General features: G+C 43.3%; 2 protein-coding genes across 5 annotated transcripts in view; one reads left to right on the top strand and one right to left on the bottom strand.

The window, feature by feature from the left end:
* The window catches only part of TMEM266 (transmembrane protein 266), a 111,041-nt gene that overhangs the window by 18,729 nt on the left and 65,432 nt on the right, over positions 1 to 26,880 (top strand). For 2 of the 4 annotated variants that reach the window (XM_032865134.1, XM_032865131.1), the window contains exons 2-3: positions 22,515 to 22,652; positions 25,380 to 25,510. In XM_032865134.1, the coding sequence (XP_032721025.1) occupies positions 25,473 to 25,510 (38 nt within the window). In that variant the 5' untranslated portion in view covers positions 22,515 to 22,652; positions 25,380 to 25,472. Of the gene's footprint in view, positions 1 to 6,954; positions 6,980 to 22,514; positions 22,653 to 25,379; positions 25,511 to 26,880 lie in introns of those variants that run through there. The other 2 variants (XM_032865133.1, XM_032865132.1) reach the window with 2 other exon arrangements.
* On the bottom strand, positions 16,614 to 19,299 carry LOC116872125 (ubiquitin-conjugating enzyme E2 N-like). Its single transcript, XM_032865168.1, has 2 exons — positions 19,290 to 19,299; positions 16,614 to 17,068 (listed from the first exon to the last, which is right to left on the bottom strand). Exons 1-2 carry the CDS (start codon positions 19,297 to 19,299, stop codon positions 16,614 to 16,616), a joined length of 465 nt encoding a protein of 154 aa, XP_032721059.1.

Here is a 26,880-nt window from a genome sequence, read left to right as displayed (position 1 = left end):
TACAGATGAGGAAGCTGAGCCCAGTGAGTAGAAGGGACTTGAAAGCCCACAACTAAATTGTAATAACTATATCAGCTTAGATTCTTCAGGGTTGTTTTTGTTTTATTTTGTTATGTTTTCGTTTTTGTTTTTACCAAGGCAATACATGTTCAGTGCATAGCTTGGAGGTTTTTCCCCTATAATCTTTCTATATTTTTATCTGAGCATGGTTTTGAGATTCTGTTTTTCCTTTAGTGGCCACACTTTGGATGTCATACTGCAAGCTGGCACAAATTCTTTTTGGATGTCAGTGAATAATTAGTGGGTGGAGAGGTGCATGAATGCTTTCTCTCAGGATAACATGGCTGGTCATTGCTGAGATTTAGCAAACCATATCACTAGGGATGCCAAACAGCTGAAGTACCTGGTGCAAAAGCCCTTCAGAGTTGCCATGACAACTACCATTTGTTCTCTAATTTCCATCATCTGTGTAAGGATCAGGGTCAGACCCTTAAATACAGCCCCAGAGGTTAAGGCCCCAAAGAGGAAGCTCCTTAACCAGGCTGTGACAGTGCAGCCTCTCCTGCACTCAGGAAACTGCATTTTGTTGAAACCACTGGGCCTGGTCTGAAAGAGGGGCTGAGAGAGATGGACCCAAAGGACACTGTTAATCCAAGCAACACCATGTTGTGAAGAGATGCAGGAGACCAACCCAGATTCCAGTCGTGGCTCAGGCACTAACTCCTTAAGTGACTGTGGGCAGCTCAGCACCTATCTCTGAGTGTCGTTTTCTTACTTAAGAAGTGAGATGGCTCGACTAGTGCCATGATGATGTCCAGCTGCTCTTCCTGCATGAAAATGCCCTAACACCACAACTACAAACTGTCTCGTTAGTACCCTGAAAAGGCAGATCCTGCTCCTTTGGGGACTCCAGCCTCGGCTCACATAGAGGAAATACCCCTCTCCTTACCCATTTATTACCCTCAGTCTCCGCTCACCTAGAGACAGCCAGAGGAGAGGGAGGCACCCTGAAAGTAGGTAACCTCCCCAACCCTAGCCAGCTGCCCACTCCATTTGGGCGAAGAAGTGGGGGTCAGGAGCAGATCGTTAAACTTCACAGAATGCCTTTGGTTGGGTGACAAAGTTGGGAACCACACAGTAAAAATCCAGCTTCCAGGGTGCCCGAGTGGTTCATTTGGAGGAGCGTGTGACTCTTGATTATGGGGTTGTGAGTTCAAGTCCCATGTGGGGTGTAGAGACTACAGGAAGGAAGGAAGACTTTAAAAAAAAAAAAAAAGATCTGGCTTCCAACTGGAAGCAGGGGTATGCCTTCCTCCTACTCCCTAAAGACAGAGGCTTGTGGGAGGTCAGCAGTACTGGGAGGATAAAGAAACCACCTGGACAGAGGCATAGAGAGATTGGGTAACTTGCAGAGACTCTCCACCTGTGTCCAGACCCCCAGCGTTTTGTGTCCCTAGTCTCTTCATGAGCCATCTGCCCCTCTAGTTTCTCTATCTTCCCTACTCTTATACCTATAATTCATTTTTTTTTCAGCAAATGTTTCCTGAGCACCTATAGTTCTGAGTGCTGGGGATAAAAACCCTCCGCTCAAGGAGCTTACATTCTAATGGAGGAGATACTTGATAAATAAATAATGACTGTATTTACTATGCAGATGGTGCGACATACTTTGAAGAAACATAAAGCAGAGAGAAGAGATAGTAAATGTGGGCAGAGCATCCTATTTGAGTAAGGGTGGTCAGGGAAGACCTTACCAATGAGGTGACAGTTGAGCAAAGACCTGGATGGGAGGGGATGAGCTATGAGACATCTTGAAGAAAGAGCACTTCTGGCATAGAAAAGCCCCAGAAGTGGGAGTGGGCTTGGTGTGTTATAGAAAAGAAAATCGGTGTGGCTAGAGGGCTGGAAGTCAGAGAGGCTGCAGGAGGCAGTGTAGAACTGCAAAAGCCATCACACACTGGCCAGGATGGGAAAGCACCAGGAGCTAGTGAGCAGGGAAGTGATATGTTTGCTGTGTGGAGGGCAGGTGAGGGTGGGGGCAGGGAGAGTGGTTAGTTGCCTATTGCAGTAACCCAGCTGAGAGATGACAGGGACTGAGACCAGGATGGGAAAGATGATGAGAAGACTGAGCATGTATTTGAAAGGTAGAACTGACAGATTTGCTGACACCTCAGGTGTGGGGCATGGAAGGGGGTGTAGGATGACTCCAAGACTTTTTGGGCTGAGCAACTGAAAGGATGGAGTTGTCAGTAACAGAGATGGGAAAGGCTGTGGTAGGGCCAGTGAGACATCTTGGCAGAGAGGTCTGGTATGCAGTTGGGTCCATGAGGCTGGAATTAAGGAAAATACTTGAGGATAAAGATGTATTTCTCAGTCATTGGCAAGTACATCTGCCCTGTCCAACATAGAAGCCACCAGCCAGGAGTCACACTAGTCACATTTCAAGTGCTCACCAGCCAGATATGGCCAAGGGCGACCATGTGGGACAGCACATAGTATACTTCCATTGTTGCAGGAAGTTCTGTTGGACAGTGCTTATATATCTTGAGATTGGGTGAGATTCCCAGAGGTGTGAATCCAAAAAAGTGAGCATTTATTAGATGGGGAGATGAGGATGCAAAGGGAGTGGATTCCTACATGCCAGTGATGAACATGTGTTGAAGAGGAGGGAGAGATTCATCAGGTCAAATGCTGCAGTTAGGTCACGGAGATTGTGGACTGAGAATTGCCAATAGATGTACTAAGGAGGCTGTTGGTGAACTCAATGAGAGCAGTTTTAAGGAAGTAGAAGCAAAAGCTTGAGTGAAATTGTAGATTTAAAAGAGAATGAAAGGAAAGGAATTGGGGGGGTGGCGCCTGGGTGGCTTAGTGGGTTAGGCCTCTGCCTTCAGCTCAGGTCATAATCTCAGGGTCCTGAGATCGAGCCCCACATCGGGCTCTCTGCTCCGCTGGGAGCCTGCTTCCCTTCCTCTCTCTCTGCCTGCCTCTCTGCCTACTTGTGATCTCTGTCAAATAAATAAATAAAATCTTTAAAAAAAAAGAAAGAAAAAAGAAAGGAATTGGAAGCAGCACATGTGCACACATTTTCAAATGAATGTGCTAGGAAGGAACAAAAAAAAAAGGGTACTGCTGGAGAGGGTGGTGATGGTAAGGGATGTTTTCAGGATAGGAGGGGTAATGTAGCATGTTCAAAGCACTTGGGATCCATCGCGCAGAGAGGGAGTAATTAGTGCTGCAGGAGTGAAGAGGGACAGGTGAGAGAATTATTAAGCAGATAGGATCTAGTCCTTAGTGGTAGGGTGATCATTGGCTAGGATTTGAGCAGTTCATGGGAAGAGAGGAGGGAAGGCAGAAGCAATGGCAAGGCTGCAGATAAGAGGGAAACTTAGGGTGGTGGGGGCAGGATGGCAGCGTCTAGAGCTTCTCTGGTGGTTGTCTTAGTTTCCTCTGGGCCATAAGAAGGAAGTCGTCAGCTGAGTATGAGCAGAGACATTGGAGGTGTGAGGAGAGAGGAGAAGACATCAAGTAGTCATCTCAGAAAGAGGGAGAGTGATGGGATTAACGATAGAATTGGGATTGCTGGACTGCCCCAAGCATCTGCTTGAAGCTGGTGTTCTTGCCAGATCCAGCTTTTAGAATTGACCCTGTTTGCCTCTCTGTGGTCACATATGCAGTTTTTTCTTCTTGGAGTGTCCCCTCCACTTCCCTACCAGGTTGTCTTCCCAACACACCCATGGTGCTGCAAGGCATAGCTCGGGAATTGCCTCTGGCACCTCCCTCCCTTTCTTCCCATCCCTCTCTTCAAATTCTGATCACGTCACACTGTCTTTATTTGCTTACATGTTTGTTGCCCGAAGGCTGGGGTCAGCAAATGTTTTCTGTAAAGGACCAGGTAGTAAATATTTTAGATTTTGTGGGCCATATACTCTCTGTTACTCTATTCGTTCTGCCATTGTAACACAAAAGCAGCTAGACAATACCTAAAAGAATAGGCTGGCCTATGTTCCAGTGACATTCTGTTTATAAAAACAGTCCGTGGGCTGGATTTGGCCTGCAGACCTTAGTTTGCCAAGCCCCACTCAAGAAGATAGCAGGGATGGTGTCTCAGTTATCTCTATGGCCCCCATACCTAGTGTGGGATCTGAGTACCAGCAAGGAGCTCAGGAAATATTTGAAAGGATTAGGGATGAATAGAAAAAGTGTTTAGGCCTGCCAAGGTACATATATTAAAGGCAATGCTCCCTTGTACAGACAAGTTCTGGCGTTGTCAGTGACTGGTCTTACTACACTCACGCTGAGGCTATGGAAGGAGAATACTTGGGAGCATGAGCCCTGGATACTCAGGAAAGATGGGCTCACTGTCTACTGCATCCATGCTAAGCCTCCACCCTGTGTAGACAACCTCTTGCCCAGTTGTTCCCAGGTGCACATCCCCCAGTTCAGTGGGGCCAGCCTCTTCACAAACAAGCCCTCTGTATTTCACCTATATTGGTGTTTTTCCTGTGTTCCCCTTCTGCCCCCCAACCCCTACAAATAGTGAATAGTCATCAGGTACCTACTATATACAAGGCATGATGGGAGAATTATAGACCCTTCCATACGGAAGCTCATAGCCTGGTGCATCCCACTGAGAATGCCTTCTGCCTACCCATGCCATACTCACACTTGACCTCATCCTCAAAGCTTTCCATAACCATCCCAACCCATCTGATTCCCCCTTCTTTTCCACGTCTTTGTAGGCCTGTGGTTCTCCACCCTGGTGGGGTTCTCTTGAATATGGATTCATGTGTGGATATTACTTTTCCTACCACAATGTAAACTAACAAGGACAGCAGAGTATGGTTTTGTTTCTTTGAGACCAGAGCTGTGCAATGTATAAGCCACATGTGTAATTTTAAATTTCTAGTAGCACATTAAAAAAAGTAAAAAGAAGCTGGTGAGATTAAATTTAATGTATTTTATTTAACCAATATATCCAGAATATTATTTCAACTGGGAATAAATATAAAAAATCATTTTATTTATAGTAGGTCTCCAGTGTCCAGTGTACCTTTTACTAGCCACATGTGGCTGGTGGCTCACACAGTAGAAGATGTAGCTCATGCAGGGCATGTGGTCGGTTTGTAAGGCATCCATCCCACTGAGTCCTCCTCCTCCTGAAGCGGGTCTAATCCTCATCACAACTTTATGAGAGAGCAACTGTTACCCCCATGTTCTAGATGAGAAAACCAAGAATTAAGAGGTTGCTTGTGCCCAGCTAGTATGTTGCAAAGCTCAGATTTGATCCTAGGTCTGAGTCCAAAGCCTTTCTTTAAAATAGAATATTTGAACTGGAAGTTTCTCTAAAAGTGTTTGCAAACTGTCGACTCCATAAATATCACTTGTGTTCCCAGCACCTAGCCCAGTGTAAGGCTCATCCTAGGAGCTGAGATATTTGAATGAGCAAATCCAGTCTCATTTTACAGATGTGAACATTGAGGTCCAGAAAGGGAAGGAGGCTTGTTCAAATGCCTCAAAATAGATAAGTCTGGGGTGTGTGGGGGGTGTCTGAATGGCACAGTCTGTTAAGTGTCCAACTCTTGGTTTCACCTCGGGTCACGATCTCAGGGTCCTGGGATCAAGCCCTGCGTCAGGTTGTCAGGTTCCACACAGCATGGAGACTGCTTGAGACTCACTCTCTCCCTCTCCCCCTCCTGCTCATGCTGTCTGTCTGTCTGTCTGTCTCTCTCTCTCCCTCAAAATAAATACGTAAAATCTGTAAAATAAAAAAAAAAAAGAGGGAAGTCAGAGCTAGAACCTACATTGCCAGTTCCCACTGCATAATTTGTGTTCCATGTCCTTCTGTTGTACAAGTGATCAGCCCAAAGAAAGCAAAGGAATTTGATATCTGAAATGTTCTTTGTATTTACAGGAAGAGATTTTAGCACACACTATCCTTCCCCCACTACTAAGTCTACAGCCTCAGAACTTGCCATAAATGTTCCTTGCAAATTCCCTTCTCTCCCTTCCCTCCCTTCCCTCCCTTCACTCTCTCTACTCAGCAGCCCAAAAGGCGAGCAGAGCAGCCAAGCCTGCTCAGCGATGGGGAGCCAGGTCTCTAAGGGAAGCTGCATAAATGGGCAGAGCTCATGTCACGTGGGCACCACCCCTAGCTCCCATCTTGGGTCATGTTCTGTTGTAACAACTTGAGCCATTCCCCTGGCAGAAGGGCAGCATGAATCTCCTGGAGGGTCATGCTGACCAGCAGCCTGGATGCCTGGCACTGGAGCCTGCTTGCTGAGGCACCCTCAGGCTCTCTTCAGGCCCAGCCAGTCAGCATCCTACCAGGGAACTCCCAGCAGCTTCCCTCCTGACAGTGTCAAAAGAAATGACACAGATTGTAGAAGCTTAGAACTGAAAGGGAATTTAAAGATCATGCCTCCCAATACTTCTCAGACTGTGATGTCCTATAAATCTCCTGGGAATCTTAAGGTACAGATCTCTGATTCATTAGGTCTGGGACAAGATGAGAATCTGCATTTCTAACAAGTTCTCAAGTAATGCCAGTGCTGCCACTGGTCCAGGGACCACACTCTGAATAAAAGAATGGATCTCATCCATCCCTATCAGCCCTTGTTATAGGTGAGGAAACAAGGGGGAGGAATTACAATTAAAACCACAGTACAAGTCTCCTAATATTAACCACACTAACCAACTGTATTTGCTATCTGCAGAATTCTTTGGCATTTATCACAGATTACTTTATGTTAATATCCTCTTCCAACTAGACTGCTGGAAGCAAGTCTGTATCTTATTCTTCTGTGTGTCACCCTTTGAGTCCCACCTGAGTGGCCACATGAGCTGTGGAAAGCACAGTGACCTGGAGCTAGGCCAATGGGGAGGGTCTTTGCACCAGGTACTCCTGGGATCAGAGGCACAGTGGAGTGGACCAGAAGCTGGTGCCAGAAGACCTCAGCAGATACCAGACCTGAAGAGCAAGGTGAGGATGGAAGTGGGAAAGGTGTAGTGTGGGAGTTGGCAGAGAATCAAGGGGTCATGTTGAGTTGTTCTGAGTTCAGTCCATGGATTGAGAGAGAATCTCATTCAGTGGTTCCCAGGGCATGTGGCAGAGACAGTGAGGCTGCTTTGCAAGCAAGGAGCCAGGCCCAGCATTGAATCCTGCAAGGGTCCTAACATTTGTGGAATAAATTCACCAGTGAAGGTCAAAAAACATGCAGCAGTAATAATGAAACATCAAACTCCCCGTGCTTAGCAATGATTACACACTTCTGGCACACTTCAGAAGTGGCAATGGCAAGGCTTCCTATTTGACTTAAAAGTCAGTTACTCTTTTGAAGCCAGTGAATTGAGCACCCACACAGAGCCAATCAAAGCCAATAGACCTGGATGCCAAACAGAGTTGCCCAGTAAATGCTGGAGGTCAAAGATGGCTCAGTCTGTCTGTCTGCTCTGGTGCTTATTTTCCCAAAGATAAAAAACAAATGTAATGAAAAGACAAGCCACAAACTGGAAGAAAATATTTGAAAAGCTCATATCTGGTAAAGGACTTGTGTTCAAATTATACAAAGAACTCTTGAAACTCAGTAATAAGAAAATAACCCAGTCAAAAAGTAGGCAAAATATCTGCACAGTTACCTCACCAAAGAGGGTATACAGATGTCAGATGAGCATACAAAAAGATGCTACACATCATATGTCATTAAGGAATTGCAAATTAAAACAACACGATTCCACTACACAGCTATTAGAATGGAAGAATCCCAGAATACTGACACACCAAACCCTGGTGAGGGTGTAGGGCAACAGGAATTCTCACTCTTTGCCCATGGGAATGCAACATAGTATGGTCCGGCTACTTTGGAAAACAGTCGGGTGGTTTCACACAAAACTGAATGTGTTCTCACCATATGATCCAGCAGTTGCACTCCTAGGTATTAACCCAAAGGAGTTGTCCACACAAAAACCTGCACACAAATGCTTATAGCAGTTTTACTCAAAACCACCCAAAACTGGAAGAAACCAAGATGTCCAATAGGTGAATGGATTAACAAACTGTGGTATATCCAAACAATGGGGTTTAAACAGCAATGAAAAAACACAAGCTATCTAGCCACAAAAAGACATGAAACAACTTTAAATGCATATAGCTAAGTATAAGAAGCCTATTTGAAAAGGCAACATGCTGTATGATTCCACCTATATGATGTTCAGAAAAGGCAAAATTAGGATCCCTGAGTGGCTCAGTTGGTTAAGTGTCTGCCTTTGGCTCAGGTCATGATCCCGGGGTCCTGGGATCGAGTCCCACATGGGCTCCCTGCTCACTGGTGAGCCTTCTTCTCCCTCTCCCTCTGCCTGCCACTCCCTACTTGTGCTCTCTTTCTCTGTCAAGTAAAAAATAAAATCTTTGAAAAAAGAAAGAAAAGGCAAAACTATAGACACAGTAAAAAGATCAGTGGCTGTCAGGTATTCAGGGGGTTGGAGGGAGGAGTGAACGGCTGTAACAGAGGGGGTTGGGGGGCCGTGAAACTGTTGTGTAGGATATTGCTAGGGTGGACACATGAATCTGTCAAAACCCATAGAATGTAAAACACAGTGAGCCCTAATGTAAACTGAAGAGTTTGTGAAGTAGCAATATTGGTTCATCAATTGTAATAAAGGTACCATGCTAACATAACATGTTAATAATGGTGGAAACTATTAAGAGGGGGCTACATGGGAACACTCTGTATTTTCCGCTTAATTTTCCTGTAAGCCTGACACTGCTCTAAAAAAATAAAGTCTATTAATTTTTTTAATGTGCTCCTGAATTCTGAAGAAAGATGAGTTGCTGGATAACAGCTCAGCTAAGTTTCTCCTTAGACACAAAAATGACCTTGCATGTTCACTGCTAACGACACCTCTACAAGCTGCCTCAGCATGGCATTGACATGCTGAGAGCTATTCTCGAGTTTGATGGATTATTGAGGAATACTTTTTGAATGTGGGAAGCACACTCATGGGGCCATCCAAGAGCCTTGCGTTTTTTATTTTATTTTTTTTTAATTTTTTTGTCTTTAGAAAAGCCACCGACTAAATCTGGCACATAGAAATGTGCCTGAGAGGTGTTTTTTTTTTTTAATTTGTTGATTATGAACCCTGACCTTTAAGGAGCATCAGTCTAGAGTAGATAGAACATGACCATAAACCACTGTAACAGGGAGTAGAAAAGTAATTCATGCCCTGAGAGAGATACAGTTGAAATGGGTGGGAGAGAAGAAAGAGATGTCCTCAAGTGGAAGCAATGTCACTGGTTTAGAGAAGGTTGGGTTGGAGAACCAGACATGACTGGGGGCTTTTGGAGTAAGGAAATCTGTATTCCAAGCAGAGAAAATTCTAGAAGCAGTGGCAGAGTGGTCAGTGTGTGTGTGTATGTGTGTGTGTGTGTCCATGCACTAGGAACATGGCATCTGGATAAGGTGGCTGGAGTGTAGTGCATAGAGAAGGATGAGGAATGGTTTAAATGGTTGAGGCCAGATGGTGGAAGGCTCTGAATCACAGGCCAAGGAATTGAGACGATGTTCGGTAGGAAGTGGGGAACCACTGAGGGTATTTGAGTCAAGGAATGAACAAATCATAGCTATGCTTCAGAAAAAGCATCTGGTGGCAGCTATAAGGTGTGTCTGAGAAAAGAAGCATGGAGGTAAGGACATGTGTGAGGAAGCTACTTTAAGGAAGGTAACAAGAACCCAGCCAAGTCTTCTACCTCCGAATTTCCACAGTCCCTTCTCTGTACCTGTCTTAAACACGTACCAATTTTTAGCCTATGTACATATTTTAAACAGTAGATTTAGTTCATTATGAAGGAAAATTAGACAATTTAGAAACAGTAGTCTCACCACCCAGAAATAATGACTTTTACCATCATGGGATCGGTCCTTTCAAATTGCTTTCTTCATAACTCACACATTGGGTTTCTTATATTGGGCATAATTTTAAAACCTACTTTTTCTAATTTATGGTGAACATATTTCCCTGTCAATCATTATATCTAAATGTTTGTTGTCATTCACTGGTTTTTGTTTTCATTTTCCCAGTTTTCAAAATTGTGAAATATACAAAACATGAAATTTACCATTAATTGGCATTCAGTACACTCACACTGCTGTATAACAATTTCTCTTTGGTTCTAGAACATTTCATAAGCCAAAAGGAAACCTTGTACCTGTCAAGCAGTCACTCCCCATTCCTCTGTCCCTTCACACCCTGGCAACCACTAATCTGTTTTCTGCCTCTGGAGATTTATCTGTTCTGGATATTTTATATAAATGGAATTGTACAATATGTGGCCTTTTATGGCTGGCTTTCACTTAGCTCAATGTTTTCTATGTCTATCATATCTAGATTTTTTTAATGGAGATATCCTTTAAAAAAAATGCTCATGAACAAAAAGCACTCTCCTCAAGAATACCACTTCCCTGCCTCCCTATGTGTAACTGCCCTTAGTGATTGGCAATAGAGCTACCCAGACCTTTTAGATGAATGGAAGTTGATAGGAAACAATATGCTTTTATCCACCATATTCTGTTGTCTCCCCTTTTCCATCACTTGATATGAATGTTTGGAGGCACCTTAGATTTTCTAATCACTCTCAAGATTTAGGAAAGGCTCATTTTTCAGAAATTGAAATATTCCATCTAAATCAAAACTTCAGTCTCTCATCCAGTCAGCACAGCCTGACCTGTGGACCAGCTATTCTCCTGCCCTGACACATCCCACTCCCACTGCACACTCTGCCTCCTCCGATGCTTCTGTAAGTTCCTTCAGAACCCACCTCCTGTGTCTAGCCTACTCACAGCCCTCTCCAGCAGGACCAGAGAGGAGGGCATTGCATACACCATTCCACTGGACATGCTGCCTGACTTCTTAGGGCTACTCCTAGTTCCTGCTTTGGCACTATGCTGCTGGGACCCTCTAGCCTAAGAGGCAGCCTTCTTAGGTAGCTGGTCAACATGCCCATAGGAAATCTGTAACAACAGAAGGTACTTTCCATATCTGTGACCATCCCGCCCCCTTTAAATGGCCCTTGCAGTTTCAGGGAAATTTCCAGATTGAATCCACCATCCAAGGAATAGCCTCCCTTGCCTCCAGGATGCAGCTGTTTGATCTGTCTCTGCCAATGGGTTGGAGCTGTGGTTTCCAGAACTTGGAAGGGAGAAGGAGAAAATGCTTGTGTGGTGCCACAGCATCAGTGATACTTTGGCTGGAGCAGTGCCCGGGTCTGCTTGGTGATCCTGACCATGCAGTTTCTATGCTTGGCTCTCTGGCCCACTGCAGGATTCAGTATCCTTTAAAAATCCATGCTCTGCTGGGGCGCCTGGGTGGCTCAGTTGGTTAAGCATCTGCCTTCAGCTCAGGTCACGATCCCAGGGTCCTGGGATTAAGCCCTGCATTGGGCTCCCTGCTCTGCGGGAAACCTGTTCCTCCCTCTCCCCCTCCCCCTGCATGTGTTTCCTCTCTCGCTGTCTCTCTCTCTATGTCAAATAAATAAATAAATAAAATCTTTGGAAAAAAAATCCATATTCTGCTTAAACTATTAATTTTCACTGAGAACTTTGGTGCCATATCCTTGCTTAGTTGGTAGCTAAGGACAGGCTGCTCCCATCACTGTCCTGTGTCCTCACCTGGCCATCTCCCACTGCCCCAGCCAGCCTGGGAGTCTAGCATGCATTTTTCTAGCTTTCTCCAACGGACTGTGGGGAGTAGTCGTTACTGGACCAGCTTGACCATCTGTTCCAAATAGATGGTCTGGCATCTTTCTTTAGAAAATGTGAGCGCTTACCATGTTTATCCTTAACTTTAGGGCATCTACAGAGCTCTAGAACAATAGGAAAGTCTGCTTCCACACTCTGTCATACACATATTTTCTACATATTTTTCATAAATGGGGATCATCATATATGTTCTTTTATCATCTTTTTTTTAGTTAATGTTACCTTGCAGACAACTTTCTGTGTTAATGACAACAGTTTTCATTAGTTTCAGTAGCTCATCCATTTTTTTTTAAAAATCAACCATGTTGCTGAATGTATAATAAACAAACAATAAAAAGCACTCACTTAAATGGACACTGCAACCATCACCAAAACTAAGACTTAGAATGCTTCCATTAGGGGCACCTGGGTGGCTCAGTGGGTTAAAGCCTCTGCCTTCGGCTCAGGTCTTGATCTCAGGGTCCTGGGATCGAGCCCCGAGTCGGGCTCTCTGCTCAGCAGGGAGCCTGCTTCCCTTCCTCTCTATCTGCCTGCCTCTCTGCCTACTTGTGATCTCTGTCTCAAATAAATAAATAAGATATTAAAAAAAAAAAGAATGTTTCCATTTTTCCAGAGAGTTCCCTCATATCCCTTTGCAGTCAGTCCTTTCCAACCCTCAGCTCTAGGTGACATACATCCTTTTCAGTAGCTATATAACAATCCCAGAATATATGAGTTCCTTATTTATTTAACCAATCTCCTATTGATAGACATTTATGTTGCTTTCAATTCATAATTTTATTGATTCTGTGTCAACAAATATTTTTGGAGCATCTGCTACGTGCTAGGCATGGTGCTAGTAAAATAGTGATCCAACAAACTTACATTGTGTGTGTGTATATTTAATAGCTTATTTCCTTAAAATCTGTCTCCTAAAAGTATAATTGCTGGGTCAAAAAGTGCATGTTAAAATAATTTAGATAAATATTACCAAATTGCCCTTCAGCAAATTTGCAATAATTTACAGTCCTATCACTAGTGCGTGTGAATGGCCATTATTCCCACACCATCATCAATACTAGGTTTTATAAATCTTTCCCACTCCATTAGGAGAAAAATGGTTTGAATTTATGTATTTTTGTTTATTTACTGATAAGGTGGGCCATCTTAGGGTCTGTGACTTTTATTTGTTTTATGGAAATAGCCCCAGGAGCCAGCCTCCCTAGTCTTCACCCCTCAGAGTGAGGCTGTGGCTGGGCTCTCTATCCACTGAGCTGGAAGGATGTGCTATCCTGTTGGAAGCTTGATGCAGGTCACCCTTTGGTTTCTGAGAACTCCCTACGGGACTCCCCCTTGAACAGCCACTTTGGAGAAGGCCCCTCAAGGCTAGCATTGGCCCTGGTCTCTTCCGTGATTGGACCTGCCCCTGCAGGTGCACCTGAGCAGGTCTACACCACTTAGAAACTGGTCCATAGGAGCAGATGGTAGAGCAGGTAGGGCCGTGCTCTGTCAGCCCACCTCTGCTGCCTGGGGGCACTTGCTGATAATGCAGGAGATTAAAGTTGCCTCCAGTGTGGCAGCCACCTCTCCTGGCTCTCCCAAGAGACTTCCGTCACCCTTCCAGATTTAGGAGTCTCAGGGATATGGCTCTTTATGACTCCCCGGGTTGCTTCTTTCTTGATGGACAGGACGTTATGGTCTGAATTCCCCTTTTGTACTTTCACATCTGCACTCCCTCTCTCCCTTCCCTTGGCTTTTTGGTCATTTAGTAGCAGAAGGAAGAGTTTGTAAGGAGGCTTCTAGACTGCTTTCTTCCTCAGCCATCCTTATATTTAGTTTATATTTTTGTCTTCTTATGTTTTAAATGTTCAATATTAATAATAACCCCACATTCACCATCTTCAGTGCTAACACTGAATTAATGATTTCCTGGTATTAAAACCATTAGGGTCTTCCAGTTGATGCACAGATTTAATGTGACAGTATGTAAGTTTTCTTGTCAACAAGCTGTTACTAAATTGTGTACATTATATCGAGGCTTCTTAGAGACAATGGTACGTGGTTGTAACAGTAAAAATTTCTCACATGCCATACTACTTTGCCGCCTACCAGGATCAAAGGAAATACTATGACGGTGCCTGAGGCGGGTCTGTCACCTCATCCCATTGGCAATACTGGGCTCTGACTAAGGAATTTTCCCAGTTTCCATACCTCTGTCCCATTAAGCCTGTACTGTGTTATAAGCCCAGTTTGGGTCTTAAGAGTTGTTTTATTGTGTTTTCTGAGCCTGGATGTAAACCTTGTTGAGAGTGTCTGTAGTTTGTTCTGAGTGGAGGGCAGATAAGAAAGGACTGTTGAGGCTGGAGAAATGGACACAGGACCCAGAGCTTCTAGAGATGATGGAGGATTTTCCAAGTGTAGACAAGCTGGGAATGGCAGTCGGTTCACAGAGGGTTGGCAGGAGAGGGGACTGGAATGAACTGAGGCCCGGAGATATTTGTGTAATTAAAGAGACTCTAATTGTGGTTCTTGAAGGAGGGGCATAAAAGTACAGCCAGTAGGGGGTGGGTAAGTTAGGCAGGCCGGGTTTTCTCAGGTGGTCAGTCACCTGGGCTGCAAGGAAACTCCACTTCCTGGCTTCCTGGATCAGGATCACTAGAGTGGCCCAGGAATCTGCATTTTGGACAATCTCTACATGTGGTTCTCAGGCCCGATGCAACTAGATCCTCTGGTGGATACCATTGGTCTTGAGGCTGGAAAGCTGATGTTGTCTTCTTACTCTTGCCATTGACCAGGTAAGTGGTGTGGGGCAAGGCCAGGTCACAACATCCGTGTGAAGAAGCACTGCCTTTTCATTGTGCAGGCCACACTGCCTTCCTCCTGCCTTCCTCTTGCCAGACCTTCACTCTGTACTGCTCAGCACATGTCCCCTTCAATTGTTATTTCACATATTGCTGCTTTGGAACCTTCAATCTGATGAGATTGGAAACTTGAGAGCAGGGTTGGCCTTAGACCATGTTGTATCCCAGTGCTAAGCACCAAGCTTTGAACTTGCTGGGATCTCTCTAAATGCCTGTTATCTGAGGGGCCCTGACTGATAGAAAGGCATGTGGATACCCTGCCTTGCATTTGCTCCAGTCTCTACCCTTTTAAAATAAAAAATGTTGTCTAGAAGGAAGTGAAGTCTTTCTAGCATCCCAGGAGATGTCTATAGAGTACAGTTGCATAGCAACGTCATATAGAGTGATAGCTCCAGCTGGGAAGCTTCCAAAAAGACCTAGGTTATCCAAAGAGAGGTATTAGTGAGTGGCACTTCTCCCCAAATCATGACCTAAACCAGAGAACCAGCTTTGTGCCAATGAGCACTATGCCATTGGTGTTCAAATGGGACATTGGCCAACATTTTGACCATTGTCATCACAAAGACCTGTGATCCATGAAAGGACACCTGACTCTCCTGGGAGTGAGGACAGGAGAGCACAACAGTGGAGGGGACTACTTCAGGACATTCTGGTGTCACCTTCTGACAGTGTCTGGTGATGTTATGGGCACTGTCTTATATATTGGTACACTGAAGTTGTGAAAAAGAGGGTGGCTCTTCCTAAAATTCTTCTCCTTTGATAAGATATCTAGTTGGTCAGGAACTGTATCTAGTTTAAGCTTGCCATATTTTTACCCATTCTCTTTGCCAGCTTGTCAGTCCTGGCAGTAGGCCTGGGGTGGGTTCCCAAGAGAACCCAGAAACTGGTTATTTGATTGGTTTGCTTTGGATGGTTAGGGTTTATGGCACAAGGAAAAAGGTAGGATTCTGAGGGTTGACTGTTGCTGAAACAACACATAGGAATACTTTGACAGGATGGTCCCTAAGTCAACTGAGTATGTTGTGGCATAAAAGTACGTATTATTAGTTTTGCTTTCATCCTTGTCTCCTGTTCTCACTCCAGAGCTCCATGGGAAGGGGGTGTAATTAAGCAAGTGTTCACAGCCACCCTTAGCAGCTTGTGAATGATTAAGACTCTTCCCTCAAAGAGTTATGCTGGAGTATGAATTATTACAGTCCTTGGGAAAGCAATCTTGTTTTAACTGTTAAAATTTTAAATATATACTCTTCAGTCCACTAGTGTCACTCCTGAGACTCTATCCCATACACGGAAAAATAAATACAAATTGAAATATTTATTTTGAGGATGTTTATCATAGCATTTTTCACAGTGGCCTAAAAAAAAATTAGAAACTGCCCATCAGTGGGCAAATTGTTAACTAAATTATGGCCCATTCACACCATGAATCCTATACAGCCATCAATTAAAGAATGAATTTGACTTTTCTGCTTTACTTGGGAGACGTTGTTGAGAGTGGACTTGGAAGATATTGAGTAGGAAAAGCAAAAAGTAGATAAGTATGAATAATGCATATTTTTTAAGATTTTATTTATTTGACAGAGAGAGAGATCACAAGTAGAGAGAGAGAGAGGAGGAAGCAGGCTCCCCACCTAGCAGAGAGCCCGATGTGGAACTCGATCCCAGGCCCTGAGATCATGACCTGAGCTGAAGGCAGAGGCTTAACCCACTGAGCCACCCAGGCAGCCCCGAATAATGCATATTTTTGAATAAAGCAAACAACTTTGTACAATTATATAAGCACAAAGAATAGTTAGGAAAGACACATATAGGTTTAACATGGTTATGTTGTTGGGGGAGGGGAACAGTAAAGCAGGTTATATGGGGGAAGCAGGCACCACTAAAAACTTTAATTTTTTTTTTTAAGATGTCTGGGCTTTTATTCTGTAATGTTTCTAAAACTGTGTCCATTAAATGCAAACAAAAAAGGAAGAAGTCTTGGCAGAACAGGATAAGTGATGCACACTTGATGATCAGATTGATTTTAAATATTATTCATGCCATATAGACTAGTCCATGCTCTAGCTGTTTCTATGGATTGAGCCTTGGTCTTCCACTGCTCTGCTACATCGTTTGCTAATGGATCATCCGGATTGGGAGCACTTAACAAAGCCTGGATCGATACCAGAACTGTGGGAATCTGCAGTGCTGGGGACCACTTATCTTTCAAAATATCTAAACATATTCTTCCCAACTTGTCTTCATTAGGATGATAAATTTTGGTCATGAAACATACTTTAGGGGCTGCCATTGGGTATTCTTCTGGTAGGAATAGTTCAAGCTTAAAAGTCCCTCCCTCAAAGGGGGAATCCTGAGGGCCAGCAATGACCACATGAAAATAACGGTTGTTGCTCTCATCTGGTTCTGCTTTAATGCCAGGAACTGGTTCTTCCAGCAAACACTGGGTTTCCTTGATAATCCGGGGGGCGGGCCGGCCATCTTGTCAGATCCCGAGTTCAGCCTCTGGTCTCGACTCTGGCTCCGCTCGCCTCACGCACAAGTGGAAGTCCAGAGCTCCCTAAAAACTTGAATTTCATGACAAGCCATTTATGTAGAGTTGTATATGTGCATGTGTGTATATGTAAGAATTAAGAAATCAGAAAAAAGTATAGATCTTTGCCTGTTGACCAGAAAGGATGTCCACTATATATTGGTAAGTGATAAAAGTAAACTGCAGAGTTGGTTTTATTTTGTAAACACAAACCCACAAAAATTAACCTGTAGTTGTGAGTATATGTTTGCATGATTCTGAGCAAGGATTTCTACACCTGGGTGTAAACACAGGGACCTCAGCTGAGATGTGAAAGGTGAAGATGGAGGATGCAGGGAAATTTCATGCTTTAAAAATATACATCTTTGTATTTTATGTGTTGCAGTGGACATTTGTCTATAATGTATCAGTAATCTATTGCCACAATAATACCACATAATATTCTACCCCCAAAATTTGGTGGGCTTAAAAAAAAACAAACCTTTCCTTGACAGATGGCTGAACGTAGAGGGGGATTGTGCCTGACAGTGTGAGGAATCATTAGTTGCTTAATATTTATAAAGAGGTTCAGAGCTTTGAAAACACTCTTGTAATGTTTCATAATTCTCACCTTTTTGAATTTTAATTTCCATCTATGCATCTGTCTATCTATGCCTCTCTGTCTCTATCACTAGCCCACAGGTTTCTGGAGTACAGTGACCATGTCTCATTTATCATGATAATGTCAATGTTTGGTATTGTTCCTGAAACATGGAAGATGCTAATCAAGAACTCAATAATGAATTTTTTTAAAAAACTATTTAGCTCATGAGTCTGGGTTGGCAGTTTAGGCTCGGCACAGCTGGGTGTTTCTTCTGGTCTTGACTGAGCTCACTCAGGGGAACAGCTGGCTGTTGGCAGGCCTTGACTGAGGCAACTGGACGTCCTGCAGCAGGTGAGCTCAGCTGTGTATGTTGTCATGGTGATCCGCAAGAAAGAGGGCCAGCCCATTTTTTATTCTGTTTCTCTGTAGTTCCCCAATATATCAGCAAACATGAAGCATGGTCATGTGATTGGGCTGGCTGATTATGGAACCTGAAAAGTCTAGCCAGGAGAGCCAGTGGTATAAGTTGGAGTCTAAGTCTGAGAGCAAAAGACTGATGATATCCCAGCTCAAAGACAGTGAGGCAGAGAGAAAGAATTCTTTCTACTCGTAGTCTTCTATTCAGGCCTTCAACAGATTGGACGAGGCCCACTTGTATTGGGGAGGGTAAACTACTCTACTCAGTATACCAATTCAAATGTTAATCTCATCCAAAAACACCCTCACCAGGGGTGCCTGGATGGCTCAGTTAATTAAGCATCCAACTCTTGGTTTCTGCTCAGGTCGTGGTCTTGGGGTTATAGAATTGAGTCCTGCATTGGGTTCCATGCTAGGCATGGAGTCAGCTGGAGATTCTTTCCCTCTCCCTCTGCCCCTACCTCTGCTCATGCTCTCACACACACACACACACACACACACACACACACACACACATTCTCTCTCTTTCTCTCTAAAATAAATAAAACCTTAAACATACAGACATACCCTCACAGACATACCCAGAAATAATGTTTAAATATCGTTTTATGTGTCTAGTTGACACATAAAATTAACCATCACAACCTCCAATCTACTTGGACAAATCCAGTCACATAGCCAAACCCAGAGACAGGGCAATGAAAAGTTATGAGACTACCTTGGTCCATTCAGGCTGCTGTAACAGAATACCAGAGACTGGGTGACTTCAACAACAAGCATTTCTTTCTCTCTGTTCTGGAGGCTGGGTAGTCCAAGATAGGTGATGGTAGATCTGGTATCTGGTGAGAGCGCTCTTCCTAGTTTGCAGATAACTGTATTCTTGCTGAATCTTCACGTCACCAAGTATCTCTTCCTTTGAGTGTACTAATCTAATTCATGAGGGCTCCACCCCCAAGATCTATCCAAAGACCCACATCTTAATACCACCATGCTGCGGTTAGGATTTCAACATAGAACTCAGGAGGTGGAGAGAAACAGGCTGTAACAAAGGGGCATTGATATAGGGAAGGTAAATAATGGGGGCCACTTTTACATCATGCCATTTGTAGTATGGAAGTATTGAAGAAAGAGGACTTTTTCCCTCCATTTAACTAAGAATTGTCACTTACCTGGTGTCATGAGGATTTAGCAGCAAAATTAACTATATCTGGGTTCATAACATAGTTAATATCACATAAAGCAAAATATTGCTTTGGGGATTTGCAAGGTGTGGCATAAATACTTAAGATTTGCCTGATCCAGGTAAGGGATAATGGGACAACCATTACACCCCTGCTCATTCTTGGCACTTCCCAAAACCATAGATAATAGAGTTTCCCGGAAGCTCTGCAGAGTTCCAAAGAGAAAATGACAGCAGGTCTGGGCTGAGGAGTGCCTGCTAAGTGGCATTCTTTCCTATCCAGGCCAGTTAGGGGTAGGGAGGCCATGAGGGGATCCTTTGTCCATCAGGGACATGAAATGTTCAATTTAGGGAATGTTTGTTAGGAAAAAATTATTGAGAGGAATGAAAAGGTTATGATAATGGTCCTCTTGATTTTCTTCTTGGAATATCCAAATAATTTGGGATGATGGGATCTAGTTTTGTGTGATCATACTTGGTGAGACTGATAATAATTGATAGGCTGCATGACTATCTAAGTGAAGAGGAGCAAACACAATAGAAAGTTAGAGGCATCCATAGGACACTTACTACACCTAGAAAAGAGAGCCACTGTGGGCTACCTGTCCACTCATTTGATAGCTGAGAATTTTGCAATAGACGGGAGATTACGGTGGGAGAAGGCTTGGGTACATGATTGATTGTCTTCATTTTAGTTCCTTGTTAATGGAGCAAGGTATTAATGGATCAAGGTAACAACAAGGATGACTTTGTGCTGTTACACAGAAACTTTTCTCATTCAGCACAAAAAACACAACTTTCTCCTCCTGCGGGTGTGGAACATAATGTCTGTGAAAGGTGCCCCAGTGCTCAGTGGCTTCTCACTGGGAACAGATTCTACAGCAAGCTTGATGATGTCAAAATTGAACCTCACACATCCAATGCTTTCTAAATAAAAGAAGAGCCCTGAGATTTTGTGAGAGTGCATCCTTTATATTTCCCGCCACCCAATTACCAATATTTGGTCAGTCTTATTTGGAGAGCTAGGAAACTTATGCAGCTGAGCCTCAGAACTGTATCAGAAGTATCCCAACCTGGCCTGGCAGTTAGTTACACCTGCAACAGCTCCTTCCCACTTCTTGCTGAAGAGAATGGAGATTTGTTTATGGAAACAATATGCCCAGCCCCAAGGGATGAACTATGACTGAACTGGGCTCTCCTATCCGGCCTTACTCCTTTGGCCAGCTACCCATTGTCCCAGGCTTCTTCAGGAGATATCAGGAGATGTCCCAGGCTTCTTCAGGAGATGTTGGCTAGAGGGCTTGGAAAGATAATTCCTGCATAATAAAATATCAGAACTTTGTGAGGAGAAAGCCTTTGGTTCTTTCTTCCTGTTGGGGAGCTGGCATGCAAGGTGGGGCTGCAGCAGCTATTCTGGCAACCATAGGGCAATAAGTGTGAGTAAGCACAGAGGATTGGGGAAGGATGGAAAGGGTTTGAGTCCTTGGTGATATCTCAGAGCCACTGCCTTCAGGCTTCTTGCGAGGTAAGATCATTAAAAGTCTTTACTGCCTGAGTCACTGGTAGTCAGATACTCTGTTATTGCAAATGAAAGTATTTCCAGCTGATAAACCTGGCCTCCTTGAGCCTGGCCAGGGTAGATTTTGCTGACAGCTCCATCATATAAGCTTTGCAACCAATCAGCTCCACCTGCAAAATAGGGATTAAAAGGCCATCTTTATCCATTGAGGTCGCCAAACTGTGGAAGGAACCAAGATGCCCTTCAACGGACGAATGGATAAGGAAGATGTGGGCCATATACACTATGGAGTATTATGCCTCCATCAGAAAGGATGAATACCCAACTTTTGTATCAACATGGACGGGACTGGAAGAGATTATGCTGAGTGAAATAAGTCAAGCAGAGAGAGTCAATTATCATATGGTTTCACTTATTTGTGGAGCATAACAAATAACAGGGAGGACAAGGGGAGATGGAGAGGAGAAGGGAGTTGAGGGAAATTGGAAGGGGAGGTGAACCATGAGAGACTATGGACTCTGAAAAACAATCTGAGGGTTTTGAAGGGGCGGGGGGTGGGAGGTTGGGGGAACCAGGTGGTGGGTATTAGAGAGGACATGGATTGCATGGAGCACTGGGTGTGGTGCAAAAGCAATGAATACTGTTACGCTGAAAAGAAATAAAAAAAAATTTTTTTTAAAAAGACCATCTTTACCTCAAGTAGTTTCTGATTCAGAAGATCAAAATGTGGTCTATGGATCAGCAAACAGTATCCCCTCAGAATTTGTTCAAAATATTAATCTCAGGCTCCCACCCTAAACATACTAAGAAAGTTTGTGGATGGGGCCAGTAGTTTTCCAGGTGATTCTGGTATGATGGAAAGTTTGAGAACCATTGATATATATAATAGAGAGTCAAATGGAGTGGTTGCATGTCAGACACCTGGGGAACTTCAAGATTGTCAAACTCCACCTGCAGAGTTATGATTCAGCAGTTCTGCAGTATAGCCTATGAATTTATGCGTCCCAAAAGGCCCCCAGGTGATTCTGAGTAAACCAGCCTTGGAAACCAGTGGGATGCATATGAAAGCAGGTCACGTATGCCAAGGGGCTAATACACAAGTAAGGGATGAGGAATTGATCAGGGTGCCTCTGGGGGTAGGTGAACTGTATTACGGACTTTTTCACCTGACAAGTGAGGGAACTGACCACTTGATCTTAGAAGCCTTTTTCAGCTTTAAAATTCCTAGGATGCCAGCCTGAATTTTGCAAATCTGGCTGGAACAAGCAAATGATATTGGTAATTACAAAGGCTGTTGAGCAACAAGTGGATTTTACTAAAGTCAAAAAATCAGGCTCACTACCCACCATAGCCAGACCCTGTAAATCCAAAACAGGTTTTCTCTTCTGCTTTTACCAGGTTTATGAGACAGCAGGTTTGCACTTCAAATGTTCATTTATAGAGTGCTAGACTACACCTGCTTTGTGCTAGGCTTGTGCTTTGGGGTTATTTTATTTGGAGAATATTGTTTTTAAATAACATCACCTTCAGGGAGCTTGCTTTCTAAAATGTGCTGCTTGTTAAGGATCAAAACCACTGACTGAAGCAGCCTACTCACTGCCCATCCAAATATGATTTACTCTCTGTCCTGCCTCATCTTTGCCTTCTACTGGAGATGCCAATCATTTCTTACCCACCCCCATATCTGTTTTTTAGGAAACTACCATCCCGCTTACCAGGGATTCTGTTCCTTCACTCAACTCATGCCACGTTAGTTAATTCCATGATGCTGTGGAAAATTTAAAAAACAAGCAAACAAACAACAACAAAACCCTCGTTGACTGAGTTTGGAATGTAACAAGATACCAGTAAATCAGTCAATAAAAGGAAAAGTTAAGCATTTATCCTTTTCTATGACTGTATCTTAGGGTAGGTAATCAAATAGTTGATAAGGAAGAGTTTGTCTTCATATAAGCTGGTAAATGGAAAAGGCATGATAAAATCAATATGCCCCTTTTGCAAATCCTAATGAATTTATGGATCTAGGAAGTGATCACCAATGGCTGTTACTTTCACGAAAAGAAGAACAAGAAGACATGTATCTCCTGAGGAAAGTTATAACACTGCCTACATAGAGAAAAAAGAAAAGAAAAGAAAACTGAATCTGATTAAAGTCCCTGTAGATTAACTAAAATTTGCAGGAAAGGTAGAGGACAGAATCATGGCATGAAAGGGATACAGTTACCATAACCCTTACTGGGAAACTTTCCAGGACCAATGACCCAGCTTTTCCAATAAATTGCAGGGGGAAACATTGTATAGAGGGGAAAACCTACATATTCACTGAGAATTAAGGGTCATATTAACCAATCATAATGTTGGCTTCTGATTCAACAAACCTTAAAAACTATAGGATAAATAGAGAAATGTAAACAATGCCTGGATATTTAATAATGTTAAGAAAATATTGCTGACTTAGGAGCAGTGATAGTTTTGTGGTTTTGTCTTTTAAAGGGAATCCTTATTCTTTAAGCTACATATTGAAACTTTTACAGATGATTGAAATGACATAATCATGAGGGGTGGGGATGGACAGGGATATGGAGAACACAAGACTATCCATGAATTGATAACTGTTGAAGTTGGTGATGGATAACTAGAAATTCATTCTGTAATTCTTCATAATTCTATATATTTGAAGTTTTTCTTCCCAAATAGTCCAAGAATCTTTAAAAGTCATTTTCATTTCTGTTTCTGTTTTATACCGGCCATACTATATTAGTACAGTAGTTCATCTTTATTACTTACAGAACTCCCAGTTTTTTCTCATTCTTCATGACTAAGGGCACACAAATTTTTGAGTTTTATGTGTTTCAAATTTGACAGCCCAACCAGACTGGGAGGTCCATAAACGCAAAGATCTTCCTTTTATATCTTTCACAGGGCTGATAACTTTTTGCAGCCTGTAGAGTACTCACTAGGGAATACAGCTTGTTAAAACACCATTCTGGAAGAGGTCATTGCTCACATGGTCTCCCATTTGTGCATACCCTGAGCCTGACATCACTGAGGCAGAGAACAGAGAAGATTAAGAACAGAAAAGATTAAGAACAGAGAATAGAAAAGATTAAGACCGAATATGTCTCTATTATAGGATGGACACCCGTACAAAGCTTACTGTACAATTAATACCCAATTCCAAATACCATAAAGGAGAGCTTTGATTCTAATGTTTAGAACCTTCTTACTAAGGTATACTAAGGTAAGGGGAAACCCTCAGCAGGGGGTGTTAACAAAACCCCTATCCAAATTCTCCCCGCTCTCATCTCTTGCTTTTTGGGCCCCTCATACAGCTATTGTGGAAACAGTGGCCTCATATATGAAGGCCCTTCTAATTTTAGAAAGTTCTCTATCTCTCCTCCAGTTGCTCTAAGACATTCCCAAGATTACCTCAATTACCTTTAACTTCAGCTGTCATTTCTTAATTATACAGAACTTAAGGGAGCTTCCCCAGTTTGCAGATTTACCATCCATCTTCTGGTCCTGGGAGTGCCTATGCCTTTTATGTGATGTCATACTTCTTTTGTCTCTCGGGTTCAAGTGTCTCTGCTTGCTGAGCTTTGGGACTGGGAGAGGGGCTTTCTCTCATGGTGATGTCTTGCAGCAAAGGCGGTTTGCAGCAGAATGCAGTATCCACAAGAATTGCCCCTTGGAGCAACCTCTTTTATAACGTGTACAGAATCACCCAGAACCCAGCTCTGTCTCTTTGTGTACCCTCTGCCAGATTGTTACTGTATCTTAGAAGACGTCCAGGTGGTGCCATGGTGCTGGTTTATAGAAAAGTGTATTCTGTTTACTTAGTCCAGATTTTAAGAGGAAACCTTACACCCAGCCGTCCACATGCTTCGGAATGTGCTCAGATTCAACAGACCATACAACTTAAATTGATTAAATAATACTTGCGATAATAAAAGCCAGCACTACACACCAGGCACTATTCTAAGTGTTTCATATGCATTAATTCAGTTAGTTAGTTCTATTATCACTCTTACCTTTTAGGTGGAGAAACTAAGGACAAAGGGGTTAAGTAATTTACCCAAGGTGACAAGGCTAATAAGTGGGAGCTAGGCTTTGACCCCAGGCAGTCTTACTCCAGGATGTGCTGCCTCTCTCGTTGTGGGAAAGCACTTGAGATTTTTGAGATTCCTAAAGCTGGAGTATAAAATTACCCTGGTTTGCTTATGCATGCTGGAAAAGTGGAAAGAACTATAGATGAAAATTTAGAAAACCTGGGGTCCAGTCTGGTTTCTTCCGTCATCTATGTGTGACACACAAAAGTGATTTTGTCACTCTGGACATATTTATTCATCTCTAAAATAGAGAGTAATTCTGCCTGTTCTTACCCTCAAGAACATAATTGTACAAATCTGTTCAACATATACTTTGTTCAAACATAACTTTGAAGAAAAGTGCTATATTGAAGAAAGTTCTAAGGACTTCCATTTTTAGAAGAGTTTAGGAGGACTTAGGTTTGACATCTGAGTGTAATAAATTCCTACCATTCGATTATTTGTTTTCAAGGTACCATTCTGTATGTCTTTTAAGAACTAACGTTTAGCAATGCTGACGGCAGGCTTCAAGACGGCTGACCCCCAGTAGACACCAAGAAAACCCATGGCTCTGGGAGCATCTTTCAACATGACCAATCCACAGTAAGTAACAGGTGGGATCTCTGCTCTGGGGATGATGAGTTAGTACCTCAGAATCGTGGGTGCAACCAGGAGCTCCTTCCTCAGCCCTGGGAAGATGGAGGAGCTCCAGGCAATTTTGCCCTCAAGCCTGAAGTTAAAATTACATGTTAAAAATCAGCTCTTTCTCTGAGTTTCCTGACCAATATCATCTCTTTTTTTGGTTTAAAAGAGCAGAGGAATTTTGTAGCCCAAAACTGTTGCTATAAATCTTCCTTAAGACAAGGATCTTCGGATTCAGACAACCACTATACACACTTCCTTTAGCAGGAGGCCATAGAAACTGGGGGAAACTTCAAAAGCAAACCTCAGGAAGATTAGGACATGCTTAAGGTAAATTAACAAAATGGGAATTGCAAGGAAGTTTAGAAATCATGAGAGGGTTTCTAAAAGCAGGCTTTAAGGGCAGAACTCTTAAGGCAGAAGTGCTTTCATTTCCCAAATCTGAGATGCCATGTGGACCACCACTTCTTACCAAACACCAGCAAAGTCGTCACTTATTTTGTGTTTTGCAACTCACTGGCAAAAATACCAAGATGGGAACAGCATTCTTTCTGTCACACTGCATGGCCCCAGCCTGCCTAGCTATGGGGCTGGCTGCTGTCATCATGGAGCAGGAACCCATTATCTCTTGCCCACAGTAATGCTGTGTAACAATGAACTGTGGTACCTGTGTAGAATACAGTAGTCAGTATTTATTCCTCCATGTGTGGGGTAGCCAGCTAAATAGCTGCTGATCTGGAATCACTCTTCAACATGGGGCTTGGCTTGCTGTCAGCTGATCTGCATGAAACTGGACTCTGCTCATCCTCCCTTAGGCTAGGCTGGTCACCTTCCAATGGCAATATCGGAGGTACAGGATAAATTGAAACTCCTTTTCATGTTTCTGCCTATGTCATGTCTGCTAACATCCCCTTGACCAAAACAAATCATAAAACTGAGCCCAGCATCAAGGGTGGAGAATCATAGTCTTCCTTCTGATGGGAGGAGCTCTGCAGGGTCCCATGGTTGAAAGGAGAGGCTGAAGAAAAGGGCCATTAATACACATTGTCCATCATAGTGTTCTTCATATCTGAGACCAGAGTCTAGTCTCAACACCCAGGCTATGAACTGTGGGACCTTCGCTCTCACCAAGGAAGGCCTTGTTTTCTCCTACGGAGATGACCACATGAGCAGAAATGGTGCTGGGCTGCTGTAATCACTGGCAAGGGGGAAAGAGCAAAAAGTCAGGAAGGATGAAGTAGGCTGTACCCTGCTGCTCAAAGCCACATCCTGTTAGTCTCAGAAATTCACTCCAGCCCTCTGAATAGCCCATGGGTCAGAAAGTTCTCTGT

Source organism: Lontra canadensis, unplaced genomic scaffold (assembly GCF_010015895.1).
Source record: "Lontra canadensis isolate GAN:19392208 unplaced genomic scaffold, GSC_riverotter_1.0 scaffold28, whole genome shotgun sequence".
NCBI classification, from domain to species: Eukaryota; Metazoa; Chordata; class Mammalia; order Carnivora; family Mustelidae; genus Lontra; species Lontra canadensis.
The sequence above is the reverse complement of the archived record's forward strand: the minus strand, read 5'-3'. Positions and strand labels throughout refer to the sequence as shown.